Here is a 20,349-nt window from a genome sequence, read left to right as displayed (position 1 = left end):
TATAATCAGGCTCATATTTTCAGCGTTTGATGAATGTAAGATGCAAGAACTGGTGTGTGTGTGAGCGAACGAGTCCGACGTTTGGTGCTCTCTTATATAAAATATCACAGTTTCCTTTCTTGTGAGATTCCAAGTATTTGTGTGTCTTTCCAAGAAGGAAACAGGAATCTCAAAGACATGAAAGTGGGCTATCACAGTTTCCTGTGGGCTGTCGAAAGGGTTTCATTTAAGCGAGTGGCGGCTTGGAGGACGCTGTAGATCAGAGACGGCTGTATGTGTGTGTCGTATCTTAATGTCGGTCTGCGTTCCAGATTCTCCTCGGTTCAGACCGTTTCTCCTTTACTCTCATCTCATTTACAGACTATCTGATTTACTGCACGCAAACGCTCATCTCTGGCCCTCTCTCACCCTCATCAGACATTCAGCCCCATGCCGGATTGGGTGGATGATAAACAATGTTAGTGAACACGGAGAGGACGCATACGTCAGCTCCCCAGCCCTCCGTAGACATGCACGGGGAGGACGAGACAGAAGGAGAGGAGGGGAGAACTAAAGACACGTGGAGACAAGAAAGGACGAGAAGAGAGGGGGCACGTAGGAGAAAAGGTGGAGGAGAAGGGAGGACAATAGATAAGAAAACGGAGAGAACTGGAGGGGAGGAGACACATCAGCAGAAAAAGAGAAGGAGAACAGGAAAAATCATGAGATGGGAAGCGCGGAAAAAAGGAGACACAACATGAGAAAGAGAGAGTATCTGCATGTGTAAATGTATGTGGGATTAATAATTCAGGCCCCTCTTGGGTACACACATTAGTCTGCCATCCACTTTCCGTACAAACACGCAATCTCTCTCTATTTCACTAGTCTTACATGACATCAAAATCCTCTAAGGACATGACAATATCCAATCCCTCTTCCTATAAAGAGACCGAAGGTCACTATATCTTGACTCATACCGAGCCTGGACCACAGTGCTGGTTCTTTAAATGATTCTTCATTTGTACCATAAGCCCTTCGTGAACGACCTCTCCCTCGATCCGATCACTCAGATGTCTTAAAGGAAAGATATTAGCCTCATACGGTGTGTGCCTGTGGAGATCTGGAGCCTCCTACACAGTCAAGAGGAGCAGTCTACGATAAATCTGAAATTGAGACTACTGGAGCTTAAAACAAATCAGTCTTTTCTATCGTCTTACACAGCCTTCCTGCAAAAAGAAAGTAATTGGTGTTCGAGTCTGATAGTTATAGTACGTATCATCTGCACCTCGAACCCCATCCCACAAAAAAACAGGACTTTCCCTGATGTTCGGAAGAAAATAAAAAGGTTTGATATAGTATGCAGCCATGCGCTAACAATCACATTGCAAAGCTCCCTCCCTGGTGTATGCAGAACATTTATGTAATCATTTATATTTTGGTCCCAAGACAAGGCGCTGTACTTCATTTTAATGCAGAGTACTTATGCACGTAGTCTTTGCAATTTGTTTTTGCCTGTTTGTCGTCCGCTAGGTCAAAATCATTAACCCGACGGCTAAGAAAGTAAACAAACCGCTGAACAAAGTTTAGCAATTGTAATTATTAGGAGGTTTAATGATACCTCAGCTCACGATTCCATTCAATACACGATACCGAGTTGCAGATACAATGGTACAAAATGAAACAAAATATTTAAAATTGAAATAACATTTCAAAACATTAAAGGGGATATGCAACGGTGTTTCATGCATTCTGGCTTCTTTTCAATGTTAAACGTGCCGTCTTCTCATGCTTGACATGGTCGACTTGTCAAAAAACGAATTGGACGTAGTATTTCTGTGCTCGATACACTCCCCCAGCGTTCGTATAGGTTTAGGAAAGTTTGTTTCGAACAAGAAAATCTGTTTCGTAACAACTTTTCTTAGTCCATCATTGGACGCCGAAACGTCAACCCGCCAGAGAGAGAAGAGAACTTCCACGCGTCAACCAAAGAGAGCGGGAGATGGTGCATGCGCACAGGTCAACCAGCTGGAGCAAGAGAGATGAGCACTGCGTTCGTGAAGTACAGGTGTGTTTGATTGTTTACTGTATTTCGGTGAGGAATGTTATATAAACGATGGATTTGGAGATCGTTTGAAACAGATAGATGGAGCAGTCCCAGTGCTAAAAGATGCCGGACATGAACCGCACACGGTAAGCGTGTCTATGTTTTCTTGGCAATGGGTGCACATATGCTTTAGTCACAGCAATTAAATCGCGGAATTAAAACGTATAGAACATATATTGTGGCTGTCGGGAAGAAACCTCACATCTCCAGAACCGCTACTTTTAAAATTAAATAAAAAAGTGTTTGTAAAATGTGTAAAAAGTCTTTTTTAAATACTTTTCATTGACAAACATTAAAGCCAGATAAACATGAAGGTTTCCGCCCAACAGCAACGATATGATGATACAGTCCTGTTCTTGGCTGCTCAACCAACAAGATTGAAAGAGATAAAAAAATATATATCGTTATTTTGGATTGCGATATGCAACAATATCTTTAAACCCTTGATAATTATTTTAAAACGTGCATAATATATAGTATGAACCCTTTACGAGCGGCCATTCACAAACACTTAGTTTGTTAGGAAACATGCAGTACCCACTAGAAATTTGAGCCATACACTGTGTGTGACAGATCTCCAAGCATGTGGCAGAAACTCTTTGTCACCATGACAACAAAGATCTCGAGGACAGGCGGGACAGCACACACCAGCACCAGCTCAGAAACACACGCTAGTTCTTGCCTTGTGGGCTGGTTAAAATTGAATCTGCTTATTTACAATGTGTAGAAATTCATAACTGTTTATGACACGCAGAGAAAGAGAACCAGGAAAAAAAACCTCTGCCCATGCCTGCAAGAATTGACCGCACTTTCGCTGAATTAAATCATCCTGACAGTTGTCTGATTTTAAATGCTGCTTTTGCAGAGCGCAACTGAGAGTGACACAAGAATCATGATTTCGCAATCACACTGGGCAAGAGAGTGCGTATGCATGCGTGTGTATCTTTTGCATGAGATCCGGCCTGGTGGAGCAAAGCCAAAACATGCAGCGAGAGCTCGGAGAAGCTCTCCATCAATAATGCAAAAGAATGAGGAATAAAACCAGAATTACATTGCTGCATTTCTTCCACACTTCAGCGTCTCTCTAACACACAACACTGACCACTGAATCTTACACACGCACTCAGGAGACTGATCCAATCTCCAGATACATGCACTGTAAAGAAATGTGCAGCTGATTTGATGAGTGCTAGGGATGCTGGAATGTATGTTGATCTAGATTATAGGATGTATAATAAAAAATACATATTTCATATTTCACTTTTTACAGAAAAGTTTTAGCTGAAAACTTGTATCTGTTGATAATGGGAATGTATGTCTCACAGCTAAAACATATTTTTATCCATACAATCCTTGCAACTCAAATTTAAACCACATCATGAAACTCAACATCCAACAACAAAATCATCAACTTGCCTCTTGAAATGTCTATCGTTGCTGTCCTTCTAAAACCTAGGATGTCTAAATGACCTGTTTCCAGTAAATAATATTTAAACAATTAAATACTAAAATACTCAGTTGACAACTTATTTATGCTTTTGTTAGTTACATATTCGCAAAACCCATTGACAAACATAAGCGATGATTAATAATAATGATTTATGGCAACAAAATAAAGACAGGGAGGACAGAAGGACAGCAGCGCCAGGTCTAAGTTGCACTGCTATAGATCAAGCAGTCCATCAAACAAGTCTAGTCTGACAAGACCTGAGCATCTCCATCTATTCGGCATTGTACAACCAACCCGACACCCTGGCTTCAAAATCCTCTTTAGATTCGATCCCCCTGATTTCTGACATTAAAGGTGCTGTCTGTGGCACTCAGGAGTTATTTTAAACGGGAGAAGTCAGCCAGCAGACACTCTGGTGCCCAGACTATCTAATTGTGGGCATGCCAGAACATCCTCATGAGAAAGTGGCACCCTTCCAGACGTTTATGTACAGTCGCGTTCACAAGTGTCAGGGCGAAAAGCTGTAATTTTCTGTGAAATAGTCTTGTAGCTGAGGGACGCTCACCGTTGGTGGCTGTTTATGCACGAGGATGTTTGATTGAGCCAATGGCGACCACCACAGGGCTGTAATTTTCCTTGTCAGCGGGCTGCTATAAATCCTTTAGCTAACGGAAGGATAACAAAGCGCACTCTTTTTTTTCAGCAACATTTAAAGCCACTAAATCATTCAGTGAGTTTCCCTCGACTGACGAGGATTCAGTTTCTCAAGAACTATAATGAAACCTTTTCTGTTTTTTCAAGTGAAAAAAGTGGGCAGGATTTGGGGCCGCTGACTGATCTGCAGGTTTGAAAACATTCTGGGACATCTTTTAATATACTCCTGTAAGAGTACACCATCTCTTTAACTTGATGTGAATTAAAAATGCAATCGGTATTGTGGATCAGTTTATCGTTCAGTCAAAAAATATATTTTATATTATATGTATAAATATAATATATTATCACATTTTGACAATAATATATTTCTCTCTCTCTCTCTATATATATACATATTAAATATAATTTATAATAAGTTTATATAATATATAATACGTTTTCATACCCAAACAACAAACAAAAAAATATATATAAATCAAATCAGGCACAAAAAATATACAATATACAACTGTTACAATTTAACAATTAAAATTTGTATTAAAATATTATTTAACATGTAGGGTGGTTTCCAGTAGCTCAGTGGTTAGAGCACTGCACAAGCAACACCAAAGTCATGGGTTCAATCCCAAGGATTGGACATACTTCGATACAAATGTATAGTGTCATGCAATGTAAGTCGCTTTGGATAAAAGAATCAACCAAATGCATAAATGTAAATATAAAGGTAGATCAGTTTTTCCCTTGGAAATTATTCAGATGTTCGGTGACGAAATGAAATGGAAATCATTTTAAAGGCAAAAGTCCTATTTCGATAAACATATGACAAAGAGGAGAAATATGAATTGAGAGAAAGTAAACAGTTTTTGGATTGCATGTAGATTACTTTCCCCATTTTCATTCACATCAAATCAAATAAGTTGACAGAAACCTGTTGTGCACAAAAACCTTAAAGCCAAGATCTTACACCAAACCCAACAGAAGACTAACAAAGCCAAGATAATCCCGAGACCCGGTCACTCCGTGACGTCTTCATTTTAATGACCTTTCCTGTACTCCCATTCTATTCTACACTCCTCCACTCAGATTCATTCATCCAATTTAGCTCCTGTGTGCCCACTCAGGTAAAGAGGGAGTATCTATCTTTCTCTCTCCGTAAAGGAGGGCATAATTAATTTTGACAGGCCCTCTTGACTGGCGTTTGGCATTTCGTGTGGGCACACTCGCTGTCAGAAAGAGAAGAATATAACTTCACAAAGGGCACCTGTTCAAATGAGGAAAATGCAATATATTAATACATTACAGCAGAGAAGAAACAAAAACTGAATGTTATCACTGCACACACCTATACCACAAACATCTTAATGAGACTCAAGAGATGAAACACTTGAAAAAATAAAAAAGAGAACAATAATAAGAGTTAAACCGAGCAGACAAACTCTCCACATAAAAGGATAGTTCACCAAAAAAAGAAAATTCTGTCATGAATTCCTCAATTTCAAGTTGTGCTTGAATCACTTTGCACAGCACTTTGTCCTGTTGAAAAATATTTGGATGAATGTTAGCAACAGATTATTTGGGGCACCATTGACTACTACAGTAGAAAATAATGATTGTATATATTTGTTGTACTGTTAAACACAAAAAGAGATATTCTGAAGAATTTAGGAAAACAAACAGTTCTGGGGTACCTTTGACGACAATTTTTGACTATCCCAGAAATCTCAGTTGCTAACATTCTTCTAAATATCTTTCTTTGTGTTTACCAGAACAATTGACATTGTACAGGTTTGGAACAACTTGAGGGTAAGTATCCCTTTAAAGGTAAAACTTCTTGGATGATAGCAGTGGAAATTTAGAACATGAACTTGCATCGGATGAGTTCACACACATCCATTAGAGGGTTTCCGGGCCATCACTCACTCTTTTCATTTTTTCCGTTTGATGGAGGGAGTGCGGACACATCCTGCAGGATGTTGCGGCAGGTTTGAAAAGCTTGTCAGGGCTGACCCAATTCACCACTGTCCATTTCTGTGAGTCTCCATTATACCACAAAATGCTGTTTTTCAAAGGCCCCTGTATGTACATGTAAAAAAAACCTATGCAAAACTAAAGACTGGCAATGCAGTGACATTTCAAACTTCAACTGCACAAGTAAAAATAATCCATAAAAATATTACTTAATCTTCAATATCTGTATCGGCAGATATCACTTCTCCACCTAAACATGACAATTCTGTCATGATGGGTTGGAGTATCCCTTTACATTATGTTCAAGTAAACAGAAAAAAAATATAAAGGCTAAACAAGGTCAAGAAAGGTGGGTAAAATTTGCTACATTTTTCATACATTTGATATTTTGTAAATTGTCAAGTTGACCGTTAAAAAGCGAAGACGAGTTTTTTTTAATTTCTTGTTTGTTCAACAAGGTTCCAAAATCCAGAATCATCATCATTCTTTGTAAAATTAAGGTTACAGCTCTCACTCCAGGCACATCAGCGAGCAGAAAAGTCTTAAGCTATTTAAATCAAACGCTAATAAAGGATCAATATCAGAACACACAAGCAGATCCAGGAGTCAGCACAATACGCTCCTCTCCTCGCACTGTCATTATATTACGGTCACACACACGTACAGTAATGAGATCGCTCCATAATCGCCCACTACCGGCTGTCAGCCTGATGATTATATGATCCACAGCTCCAGAGAGAGAAAATTACAAACAAACAAATGAATATAAACAACGGCTTACTGACAAGGAACTCCACTTAGAGCGGAGGGAAAAAAAGCCTGCCTATTTCTTCATGGCTTCTAACCCGGCGGGGTGAGTGTGATCCGTTTGAAATGTTGTGGCACGGCGCTGGGAGCCCGGGACCGAAGGAATTCGCCCACATGATAATTTCATTTAATTGGCCCGCGCGACAATTTTTGCACATTATGGTGACTGAAATGTGCCGATACTAATTATTGGGGGAATGATGAGGCATTCTGTCACACTTGCATAACAAAGTTAGAGTAAATTGGGGTAAAAGGGCAACAGCTTGCTAGACTCTTCAGTTCAGGCTGACTCTGGATCAGATGTCAGAGGAACACGTGCAGTATAAGCAGCTAGACCGGAAGGTGATTAAGAGACCATTTCAAAATGATTTTCGTTTTTTTTTTTACTATTTATAGGTATTTGTCCAGGTAAACTGGTCGCATTTTGCGACTATTTTAACTGCCAGTGCGCCAAGTTTTTCTTAATGGTCGCATGATTTGTATTCATTTAAAATTTATTTGTTAATGTTTTAGACACATTTTAATTAAGTTAACCTCACCCCATGACTCTACTGCACGGTGTACTGGTGCTACGTTAGCATCGTGATGCTAACGTAAAAATGATCTTTTGTACTTTAGTATTTAAAACAGTAAATTACTAAAACTCATAGACACTAGGGGTTTTGTGTCTTACTATAGTAAATATTTAAGTATATTATTTGCAACAAATTATCCAATTACTACTGTAACAACATATTCTAGTTCAAAGTAAAATACAGTTTTCTTATAGTAAATAAAAAATGTTTCATCTCAATCTGTGATTTTTGTATAGATTTGAATTATAAAAATTGGCACAGCATTGTGATACTACTTTGTATCGAGATACTTCAGCTGGTAGAGTATCGTAAGACATCTTTATGGTACAGTGACAACTCTAGTTGCATTTATTTGCGGCCAAAAGAAAAGATGCAAAGAAGACAAGTTCAGATTCACTTTTAAGTAATACATGCACATGTATTTAGGATAAGTTCAATCATTATTTTTTATGCGATATCCTTAATTTTTATTAGTTTTCATGTGCCTGGTCATGCTGTCAGCCTCTCACATTGCTGTTGGATGACTTTGTCACTCTTGAGGTTTGATTTTGTTGAACAGACACTGGACTGAAATGGCCACAATACATCTAGTAATGCGGATTAAATGAAAATTTGGAATGGTCTCTAATTTGTTCGCGGCGTATAAAACACAATCAAAGACACAGTCAAGCACCACCTCAGGAAACATCAGGAAGTGTTTTCAAGAATACAGTTCTGAAGGAGAATATCCCAGGTATGTGAGCTGTGGCATAGCTGCATGAACATGTGATGCTGATGTGGCCAAGATGATGTTTCTTGTCCTTTTCCCAAAGGTACAAGCTAAAAGCTAATAGAACTGTCAACTCCTATAACACACACATCCAACGCACACGCACAAATCAAATACAGAGACCAAAATTCAAAAGTTAACCTGAAATGGACCTGCACATTTCATAAAAAAACGATTCAGAAGTAAAAAAAATCACAAATTACAAGGTTCCATGTTGACTTTAAAATCCCACAGACAACCTACAACAACTTCCCATCAGGTAAAAAAAATTTCTTCAACTTTGACGCCTATTGACCTGCTTTAACTGTGCATTCACCTGGAGGTCAGGATTATTTCAGAATGAAACGATAAATAATTGATCCAGCTCTGCTTTGGTCCGAGGGGTGCTGGAAGTAAACCGACGTATTTATGTGGCACATAATACTGATATATGATTTTATCGGACTGGATGTGGCAGGGAAGGAGTGTAAACAGGCACTGTTCTGCCCCCCTAATGTGGACAATGAGGTTGATACTTTATTAACACACTCCAATGGACAGAAGACAAGAAAAAAGCAGAGAGCAGGAGGGAGAATCATAAAAAGCAGTGGAAAAGGAACGGTCAGATGCATGAGAGGATGAGGAGGGGAGCTCGCAGTGTATTTTATGTCCATCTTGAGCATTAACGGTGAGTAAGGAAACAAGAATCATATTCCTCAGGGGTCAGAGTGAGTCAGTGTATCGGGGCACACACACCGTGTACATGGAAGCTTGAGTTTGGAGTGCAGACAAGGATTATGGGAAATAAGATGCCACTTCAGTTTCAAAACTGTCAGAATTGAAAGTTAGTTATAAAGAAAAAAAAAATCGACATAATAAAAGTCCAGTGATAAATGTGAACGTTAGAAGTAAAACATGAAATCAATTATTTACATAAAATCTGGGCAGTTCTGAAGTTTGAGTAATTTAAAGTAGTAATTTTAGTTTGTTTCTGATGTGGAAAGTACAGGTTCAAGTCAACATCCAAATCAGAGCTGAATGTTCGTAATGCATATTCACTGTCAAGACATTGTGTGATTCCTGAAGAGCAGAAAAAACTGAATTATCAAAATAATCAAAATAAATTCAGATGTCAGTCCGATGTGAATTTTGCCACCATTTCCCCCTCAACCTCCTCTTCCTCTCCAAGCGAACCTTCCATTTAGATCCTTCACATCTCTGTCTGTAGCTCTACGTTGTTCCTGGCAATAAAGACATTTGACATGTGAGCCTCCTCAACGCCCACCCTCCCGATCTTCCTCGCTCCCTCTGTTTCCGCGGTTACCAGCCGCTCTGTTTGGTTATGCAATGCACGCTGCTCTAAGGCTCCGAGACGGGACCTACAACCACAAGGCTGCCATCGGCTACGGACAGCGAACGGCAAGGTGGGAAGCTCGCGCCGCAGGTCGCCGCTCTCGTAGCCAGCCTCAAACCGAAGGCGTTCGGCTGCATCTGTACCACTTCCACACCCACGGATAAAAGAGAACGAAAAGAAGAAGGAGCGGTAGGGTGGGGGGTGAGTGTTTGTTACAAATGCTGAGGAGCCTCAAACGCTAAGAGGGTCAGGATAGACAAGAGTCACGGGAGAGAACAAGAGTGTGTGACAGCCAGCGTGTGTGGGGGGGGAGAAAGAGGGAGGGGACGTGAGAAAGGAGGAGAAACAGAAGCGGCGAGTAATTTTCAAAAGGGGGCTTTTGGTCAAAGGAGAGAGAGAGTGAGAAAGAGAGAGAGCGGATTTCTCCAAGCCCCCTTTAACGGAAGGTGTGATTCGTTCAAGCAGAGAATGAAAAAATAAACAACGGCTGAAAGAGGACTGAACGAGCGGGGAACAAAAGGAAGGGCTTTTACGGGCTGGTGATACATAAGGAAGCTGGAATACTGACACCGAAGGAACGAGAGCAAGCCAGAGGAGAGAGAGAACCAACGAACGTACCAACGAACGAACGAGCGAAAGAGAGCGAGAGAAGGGGAGGGACGTTGGGGACCGATATTGTTGTCTGCGTAACGCACACGGCTCAAAGAGATGCTGTTGTAGACCTACTCTTTATTTCTCTTTCTCTTCACCTCTCAATTTCTTTTTCCTCCTCTTTACAATTTCGGACCGTCGGACATTTGGCCAGCTGGCCCTCATGTTGCCGCCAGCCCAGATATGCCTCTCTTGTGATGAGCCCACAGCATGCTGGATCTTCTCCCAAATCTCCCACGCCGTAGGGTAAGACATCCCTGTTTCTTTTCCTGTATTTGACCATTTCCGTCTTTCGTTCTCTCCAACTGTCCTGTATTTATATCGCCGTCTGTCTCCCGACTTTACTGAGCTCATCCACCATACGTTCCTTTCTGGAGTCGAGCTCCACGTTTGGCCCCAAGCTGCTTATAGATGTTCTTGTATCTCAGAAGCATGGACATGCATGCTCGTGTGTGACCCAATGAATGTAAAACCCTTTTAAAGTGTGCGTGTGCCCTAAAAGGTACCACGCACGCACGTCGTTTGAAAGACAGCGTTCTGCGTGGACTAGGGGGTGAGGAGAAATCATTTAGTGTGCTTGGCAGAGGCGAACAGCAAGTGAGAAGGCTTAAAACGAACAGTAAATCATCCCGAGAGTCGCCCCGTTGTAGCGGCTCCGCAGGGAAATATCATTTTCTGAGGGGGGAATCCATCACGAAGGGGGAGACATCCTCTTTTGTGTTCATTACTCCACACGCACAGCCGGGAGAGAGGAAACTCTCGAACGAACGGTTTCGAGTCTTATCCAACGAGTCACTTCATGTTTTTCACATCTCTTGTTTCTCCACAGATAAGCACCCTGGAGACAGAGGTGTGTGGTCAGAATGGGGACGACCACTGTCAGTATAGAGGAGGTTCGGGCGCAAGAGGGTAAAGAGGAGCGAGAGGAGTCCATCTTGGCCCTGCTGGGGATCATCGGCACCTTCCTGAACCTCTTCGTCATCGTGTTTGTTTACATCTACACCACCCTGTGAGGAGGAGGATCACACGGTGGAGGTGAGCATCGGGACAGAGCTATGACAGATGGGTCAATGTCTGACAGACAGGAACTTGGAAGATGACACTGGGCCGCTGTGGATGGGGAGACTGATGCTACTTTTGACCTCTGACCCCGATGCTAAACAACTCCGAGGGGCGGAATATATTAATGTGTAACATTCTGACAGGGGACTATACAACACAAATACACATCTCTGGTCGATGATTTGGGATACGACAGATCCATATACTTATAGGACTTGGTGGTCATGGGGCATGCGACATTACGCTTCCCCGGAAACGGGAAATACATTGAGCACTGCCTAGCTTTAACTACGAGGAAACACGTATACAGAAAGATACTGTTGGAAAACACAGTTTCATAGGCCAATGGAATGGCTCCTTGCATCAGGACAACTCATCCACCAATTGAAAGAAGTGTGCAACACAATGTAAGAACAGAACATTTTAAGTATGAAATATTTTTGTATTCAAATAAAAGAATGAGACAGAGAGATAATGGACCCAAACATCTGGATCTGTTGACGCGCTACTCTTTTTCATTACAATTCTTCCCTTTTTCTGTGTGTCAGAGGGATGATAAACAGACGAATATATGTGAGTTTTCTGATTAAAGGCCGTTTCTGTGAAAATGAAAAGCCTTCGTATCGACGATTACATTCTAGATGTTCTGTGTCATAGGGAATCTCTTAAATAAAATGATATTCTATCAGCTGTCTGGTGAACGATGTCAGTCGAATGTTTGTGTATGTGAAAGCATTCATATTTATAACTAGGATGTCTGTTGTTTTTCTTGTAGTATTTGAGTGCTATTTACAACATTCATAGAATGACTCGGTTGGACCAATCATATTTCTGCTGCCCATCATGTCTGCATGTGTGCACGTCGCACGTCTAGGTTTGTGTATGTGTACAAAGCTCAGCAAACTGTAAGGCGAGGCAGGTGATACAAACAACTGGAGTAGGCTTCGACGAAAGAAAGCAAAAGGGGAGGAGGAACGAGGTGTGAATGATGGTCACTAGGATTCTCTCCTTCCTTCCAGCAGTGATGGAATTGTTTTTAAGCCCTTCCAGAACACAGAGGTCAGTTTGCTGTCACATGTGATAAAAACAAGTAGAAAAGGCTTCTGGAAGCGTCATGCATGAGAATGAGGCTTCAGAATGCATTCTTCACGCATCTACACACCTAAACAATCCAAAATCTCACGCAAAGTGTGCACATGCAATTGATGTTTCGTGAGAAATAGATTGCATGTTCGTTCTCTATCTGAGAGTGTTTTGATACCATACGTCATGCCAAAATGTGCTCCAAAAACACAGCCTGCAGAAATGTTAGCAGGTCTTTATGCTTAGTCTCAGGTCCCTCAATAAATTTCAAAGCCACAGGGCACTGCTGTAATAAAGGCCTGTGCTGTAAATCAGCGTGTACCTGCAGGGCTTATCATCAAACACAAATCCCCACCATTCACCCGTATTTATGTAAACCCACTACTTCAGCTCTCAGATCAATGTTAACTCTCGTATCAGTGTAAACCCCCCACTCCAGCTCTCAGATCAGTCTAAACTCTCATCTCCAGGTCACAGACATTTTAGATTAAACACAACATGGACATTACCTCCTCACCCATGTCCAAGTCTTAAACACATGAATCAGTATTTGTTTTCATAATGCTTTAGATACGTGTGTGTCCTGTGGTCAATGCTTCCACTGATGATTCCATTACATGTGACGCAGCAGTTAAAGACATGAATCAGAAAAGCTTTGTGTGCATTTTTGCTCATCACAGAACAGACACAACACTTAACACCGAGACTGGAGTGATTCTGCCTGTCACAGTGAGGTTATTTGGATATAGAGGGAGATTATCCTTGGGAAAAAGAGAAAGTGGAGGGAGTAAGGAGCAGAGGTTGTATTAAACAAATACTTTTTTAACAGTGACGGAAAAATCTTTGACTGTCCATTTTGACAAATGAAAAATTGAAATGTGAACGAAAACTAAACCTTCTAAATGTCTTAAAGTTTAGTGCAGGGCTCCTGGAGGAGCACTGTATTTTAAAGTTTAGATCTAGCCCTATTCAAACACACCTGACCTGTATTGAGGAAGTGGAAGCGGACAGAAAGAATAAACAGAGTGCTAATTGTTGTTTACACGCAAACAAAACACACCAGCGCTTCTCCAACCCGCTCCACTTAATGACTAAACCCCGCCAGCCCTGTTTAAAAACATTAAGTAAAAGCCTCTCAGCCAGGGTCCAAAATGAACTCAAAGCACCAAATGTGTCATAAAATTGCCCACTAAAAAAGATCTGTTATTGAAATAGTAAAGATAAATGTAGGTCCTTTGCTTTTTTGATGAACGAGTTAAAATAATGAGATACTAACTTGCAAACAAGTCAGAAATGTAAACTTTTTTTCTTTTGCTGCCATTATTGATAAGTAGCAAAAAAAAAGAGACAAGCTAGGCTAGTTTTTCTGAGAAAGTGATTGAACAAGCCATACTTTTTTTAAATAGATGCAATTTACATCTCTTTTTGGTTAATTTCTTTTTTGGGGAGTAAGTACATAACAAAAATAAGTGTCAAAGTTCAATAATTGATCATTTACCAGCTTTTGGTACAAATGTCTAAATGCCTCGACTTCAATCCATTTCAAGATAACTAGCAATTTAATGTTCCAAACAGAGATGGCGGTAAATAGGTAAAAGTTACATATTGCACATTTTATACTGCCTACGAAATATGCAATCCATACCTTTAAAAATGTAAGAATTTATAGCATCATGTAATGCTTAATTTTCAACTAGGCTTTTCCATTCACTTTAATAGTAGAACATGCTTTGAGTTGATCAGCATTGCGGGGCATCTAACATCCAATAACAATCCAGAGGTGACGCTGTCCTACAACACAACACAGTTTTAAATATCTACAAATTGAAAAAAATTACCATATCATGACCCAGATATTGATATTGCATTGTATCGCCAGGTCCCTGACAGATTTCCAGCACTACCGCCCACATTCAGAAACAAACACTGAGCTCTCTGCTTTAATCTTGTACTCCGTGTAATCTGCCCCATGGCTGTTTCTTAATGCTTTTTGGAAGCAGTAGTCCATCTCCTCTAGTCTCTTCTCCCTCCTGTTCATCAGCTAGATGGGCCGTTATTATAGCAGGGGTGAGCCGAGAAGTTAATTTCCTGTTTCACTGCCACGGAGACAGGATCTCATGGCACAAAGCGCGCTCTCCTTAACACCAGGCGCACATCTCCCTCACCATCTTTAATTACTCTGTTGGTTCTCTTATGATTTACCAAAGGAGCTCCCCCTGCAGGCTGTGTGAGATGAGAGTGTGTGTGTGTGGTTGATTTAAGTCACACACATCCTCAACGTCGGGTTAAACCTCCAGCAGATATCTGAGGCTAATTACTACACTCATCGTTTTATCGGCGCTTATTTAATTAAGCCGAAAAGAAATAAACACTCACGGCGCACACACACTCAAAACAGTATGAGGGAGCGCAAACACAATACACTCTGCTGTCTGGAACTAATAAAAAAAAAACACTGTTTGTTCATGGCTCATAACAGACAGGACATTATCTTAACTCGGCTACGCAGCAAAATATAATTAACTTTAACCAAGCAGAAGTTATTTCAGACTCTCACCCAGATAACAAAGCCCTAAACTACCAAACTTCTTACAACTTAATCCTAAATAAAAAACAAGAAGATATAAATACATCAGGACAAAGACATTAAGCCCTTTTAATAATTAATATTCTGTGTTATGTAACATATGTTATGTATCCAAAGCAACTTCAACACAGCATTTTCCCAATTCAAGTTCTTTACCGGTCAAAAGTTTAGGTTTGCTTCATAAAAATGTTTCTCATGCTCTTAAAAACCTTATTAATTTCAAGGTTTATGTTTCAATGTAGGAAATTATGACTTGGAAAAATTAATGAAAAGCAGCCAATAGGAAGGAGTCCAGCGCAAATGGAAATTTCTCTAATGCAGTTTGAAGGCTTCCCAGGTTAGGACCAAAAAATGGGTTTACTCTTATTATAGAATGTGAAAAAATTAAATGAGAGATGCTAAACATTTTCGGTAGTGTATGTAATAGTATTGTGATTATTTAAAGACACATCATTTTTGTACCTGGATTTGTCACAGCAATAAACTATTTACAACATGAGTGGTACAAAAAATGTGACCAGCACCGCCAATCATTTATTATTTTAATATAAATAAAATCCTATAGTTTGTATTTAAAAAAAGTTCATGTTATTTTTCAACTATCCGGGAATGTGAATGCTGACCCAAATTTAGTTCAATGCCAATGCAAATATGAGAACAAAGTCCTGACCAAGAGAATGAGAAGTGAGAGAGAGAGATGGAGGTTACTCAGAAGTGGCAGGGGCTCCACCTGCTGTCTCCATACACAACAAAGCACATAATATGTGGCGATTATTGAAACGCATCTTTCTCTCCGACACAAACATAAACACAAATCATTGCAGATCATCTTAAACCATTTCTCTTTAAAAACAGCAGAACGATAGAATGAGAACAGAGCACAAAGTCTATGTGATGCACACATAGATGTAACAGCCATGCCTACCTGAGTCATTGCGTAAATAGGAAGACATGGCAGGGATGAGACAGGATTGGCTGAGCAGTTCCTGTAGGACAGGCGGCAGTAGGGAGCTGCTTTGACCTCTGACCTCCCCAGAGAGGGTCTCACCTGAACCCACGCATCCTGATGGGTTGATGTAGCTCGCCAAAACCTGACAATCATAGAAAAAGCATTAGACATCTACATCTAAGCAATTGCTCGATACACAAAACAAAGAAACCAACCTGTAAGAGACAGGTGACATGCTCCTCCTCCAGACGCTGTTTGGTAAGAGCCTGCTCTACATCCCAGCCTGATGCTGTGGAGCCTGTTCCAAAACCTGTTCCTTTAGCCCAGTACAGCTGCTGCTCCTCTGTGGTACCACCAACATGCCCGCTGGAGACCTGTTGCTGGAAGTCACACACACACACACACACAACCGTGAGGTTTGCATAGCCATTTACAGCCCACCATTTTGTTCAGGCTCTTGCATGGTTACATGATATAGCACGGACACAGCAATAGAAGAGGGAATGTGAAACGTTGCAAGCCAGATTGGAATCTGCCAGCATTGCGACCTAACGTGTGATGTCTACTACGCCACAGGTCTGATGTCAGTTATTTTTGCCAAACCATTTAATTCAGCAATTAAGGCAAACAAATTTGGTTTTAATAAAGGCACTGCGACATTACAGCCATGAACAACGAATTAGAAATATTCTGGAAAAATAGAGAAAGGAACAACAAAGAAAGAAAGCAGAATAAATATGTGTTGACTTCAGTTCTCTTCTCCGGCTGAGAGGAAGTGGGTTTAATATTTGCTCTGCCAATACTTCTGCCGCCCCAAGGACGCTCATTATGGCTCCGACAAGCCACTGGCCACCGTTCAAATCCCCATCCCTGAACCCAACCCATACCAAACTATAAATCCACAAAAACACACAGCCCAGCGAAGAGCATCCTTTACGCACTTGTATCTTAAACACTTACATTTCAAACATTGATTTTAATAATGAAACCAGTCTGTGAGGGCCGACCAGCTGAATATAGATTTTTATGAAAGCCGCTCGCTGGGGTATCGAGGGTCTGATGATGGTCGTTTTTTTCATTATTTTCTCATTATGATTATGCCGCAGTTGTCCTTTATGAAGAGACCTTCATTTCAGCCAAAAGAGCCTCCTCATAACCACATAATGAATAAAAGAGCCGCCCAGCTCCTCTACACCTTCCCCCATAATATAGTACTACACCTGGATGAGTGCTCGTTCTCCTGCACACACACCCACCCGTCCGCCCATCCTCATTAAGTTAAGGGTCCTGAATAAAGAGTCTTTCAGCACTCTGTATAGAGCGACTACCAGGGTCATTAATAAAATTCTGTGCCACACAATGAGAGACAAAAACATCTCCATTAAGGTCTTTACAGGAGTGTCTTTTCCTCGCTTCTGCACAATTGCTCACAAACGAACAGAACCCAAGAGGTCTATAATACCTGGAAACATCCATCTACATACATGCATAAACGTTCCTATTAATCTCAATAGCAGTTGCATGGCTGGCACCATGACTATTATTACAAACAGAGAAACCACAGAGTGCTTCAGGTAGGAACGGCAAGTCAAGTGTCATCGTTTTAAATTCAACAAAACATCCACAGTCCAGAACAGGTAAAAGAATTGTATGGGTTTTCTCTGACCTCGCTGGAGTTGGCGCTGCCGCTGGGCACTCTGGGAGCGTGGTGGCTGAGGGCAGACAGACAGGCCAGGAGGAGGTGGATGGCACCGATCTCAAGAGCCATACGTCTCAACAACAGCCCGTCGTCGGTGGTGAGCGGTGTGGAACTGAACAAGGACCGGAGCACGTGGAAAGGCAACGTGGGTAGAACATTAGCTGAGGGAGACTGCAGGATGTGACCTTGAGGAAGAGAGACGGATTAAGTGAATGGGAGAGGACCCACAGATCTAGATAAGAAAAATTTGTTTGGTTTGGAAAAACGATGTGGCCATGTAAAACCAATACAATTAACCAATAAGATAATCAATGTCAGGCATTCAGCTGACCAATCAACAGTCCAGATTCACGGAAATACCCAATTTCAGCCAATCAAAGCTCAACTACACGAATCAATGAACCAACCATGCAGAAATAAAATCAATGCTTCCTGTGGGGGAGATGTGGATTTGCCTGCAAGGCATAAATATCATAGCCATTAGAGGAGTTTGATGTTCAGCTGTTTCTCAATTAGAGGGAACTCATTTCTATTTACAATCTACAGTCCCAAATAAAGTATATTTGTAATCAACATTTTCCTTGACTTAGAGAAAAATGTCAGTAAATATATTGCAGTGAATTATGGGATTGCTCAAATTGATGCCTTAGATTTTGGCTGAAATACGATCCCATATAAGGTAGCAAAGGTGGGGTTTGAAAGACCTAGAATGTGCTTGAGGGGGAACTAAGATGTGACTCTCCACAAGCGGGAATCTACTTAATATGTATGGAGTTAAAAAAAAAAAATTAAATTGTGGCATACATAATACTTTCAGGATTTGATTTTACTTACTTCCCTCTCCATCGTCCGTGACGCCCAATACCAGTCTGAGAAGACACTGTGCGTGCTTCCTCTCCTTCAGCAGAACCTCCGCGTATCCCGGCAGCCGCAAGAACAGGCCAAACGCCGCCAGTGAATGGGCGGGAATGGGCGACATGGTCTGAACGGAGGATTTGATGGGTGGGGGCTCAGCAGCGATGGTCTCTGGCGCCTCGTAAACGAGTTCCCCAGACTGCTCGATGGTGACCCACTCGAACTGGTCGCTGTCCTTGGGCTTCTCCTGCGTGGTGGATGGCACTGCGGGGGCGCTGACCTGTACAGAACGATCCGAACGATCAGAATCCGAGTACACAAAAACCAGGAGAAATGCTGAGCTCGCGGTCACAGGACTAAAGCGTCAGCAGAATGCACGGAGAAGAGCAAAACTGTGGTGGAATACGATCTAATACAACAGAGATGTTTTGTGTTTTTTAAGTGATACACTGACCTGCTGGATGACATCTGGATACAGCATGGGAAGTCTTTCTGCGATAAGCGCCAGGCCACCCATACCTGCAAACACCTGCAGGGGCGACTGAATGGGGTTGGTCTCCAGTAGGCTGTCATCTACAGCTGCATCCAAACCCTCCTCACCCGGAGTCATCGGTTCATCATCCTGACACCCACTCAGCATCTCACAGTGATCTATAAGAAACGAGACAACGTAAAACGGATGAGAATTTAGTCCCAGAAAAGAAGCGCATCATTCAATCTGGTGCCAATAAAGTCTTAAAACGCCGAGCTGTAAATAAAATGTTCTTAATTGTTCACATCATAAACTATGATGTCCAATAGGGCAGTAATGCTCAACAGCTCATATCTGTTATCGTAAATCAGATTTTTTTTTCTTCACTGAGATCTATGGGGAAAAAGTGAAGGAGCCTTGGGAAATATCGTCTCCAAAATGTTTGTGAATGTCGTCAAAGTAATAAAACAGCACTAACAAATACAAAAAAAATTGTTTATAAATATTCTTATGCAGAAAGGAATTTTAAACCAATAACACAGTGGGCGGGATCCAATTAAGATCAGTGTGATGCATTACAATCTGTCAAACCGTGACACTGCAAGACATTTCTAGCCAAAAATATCATCGTCCTGCTCAGTGCTGCTGTCTCTGTGAAACTCAACAAGACAGAGAAAAATGTGAGACAGATAAAGAATAAGTGTTTGCAGACTGTTTGTGGATTTAAGCTCTAGGGGCGAGTGAAAGACATTCTTGTGTTCTTTTAAACTACTGTTGTTATTTCAGTTCTGTATTTGGGTTCGCATCAGAGGCTTAGCTTTAGGGATGAGATCCAAGATCTTCCCGTGACTGATGTAGAGATGCAAGGATACAGAGGATGGATGTGAAACTCGGCAGCCAAAAACTCTTGCCACAGAGATAAACAAAGGAGCTTTGTTTTCTTTTTTAAAGCACGCTTTGTTGAGTGCTGAAGAATGGGTTCGATATTGGTTTTGTGGCACACCTGCAGGTCTTAAGGCCTAATCACACCAAGGATGAAAACTATAAGGACCAAACTTATTGCCAGCAGGACGATTTCCCCAGACAAGAAGTTCAGAACACCACCTGTGCTTGGAACATCACGCATAAATGTCCTCGACTGAGATATGAACAGATTCCAGGCAGAGACAAAAAAATATCCCTAGGTTAGTGAGCATCACATCAGCTTCTTGACAGAGGGGTGTAGGATTTAAAAAGTGCATGTGGAAAAAAGCTGAATTTCTCAGGGTACGGCAACAAGCTAAGGCAGCCAATTTGCCAGAGGGGGTCAGGGTGGATCAGTCAACAAACTGAAAGATTCTAACTGATGC

General features: G+C 41.3%; 1 protein-coding gene across 1 annotated transcript in view; it reads right to left on the bottom strand.

The window, feature by feature from the left end:
• Positions 1-20,349, bottom strand: part of birc6 (baculoviral IAP repeat containing 6) — a 79,622-nt gene that overhangs the window by 15,304 nt on the left and 43,969 nt on the right. The window contains exons 61-65 of the mRNA XM_056768720.1: positions 18,983-19,179; positions 18,508-18,808; positions 17,641-17,858; positions 16,190-16,354; positions 15,951-16,116 (exon numbers count right to left, since the gene is read on the bottom strand). Of these exons, the coding sequence (XP_056624698.1) occupies positions 15,951-16,116; positions 16,190-16,354; positions 17,641-17,858; positions 18,508-18,808; positions 18,983-19,179 (1,047 nt within the window). The remainder of the gene's footprint in view (positions 1-15,950; positions 16,117-16,189; positions 16,355-17,640; positions 17,859-18,507; positions 18,809-18,982; positions 19,180-20,349) is intronic.

The sequence above is a fragment of the Triplophysa dalaica genome, chromosome 15 (assembly GCF_015846415.1).
Source record: "Triplophysa dalaica isolate WHDGS20190420 chromosome 15, ASM1584641v1, whole genome shotgun sequence".
In the NCBI taxonomy this organism is placed as follows: domain Eukaryota; kingdom Metazoa; phylum Chordata; class Actinopteri; order Cypriniformes; family Nemacheilidae; genus Triplophysa; species Triplophysa dalaica.
The sequence above is the reverse complement of the archived record's forward strand: the minus strand, read 5'-3'. Positions and strand labels throughout refer to the sequence as shown.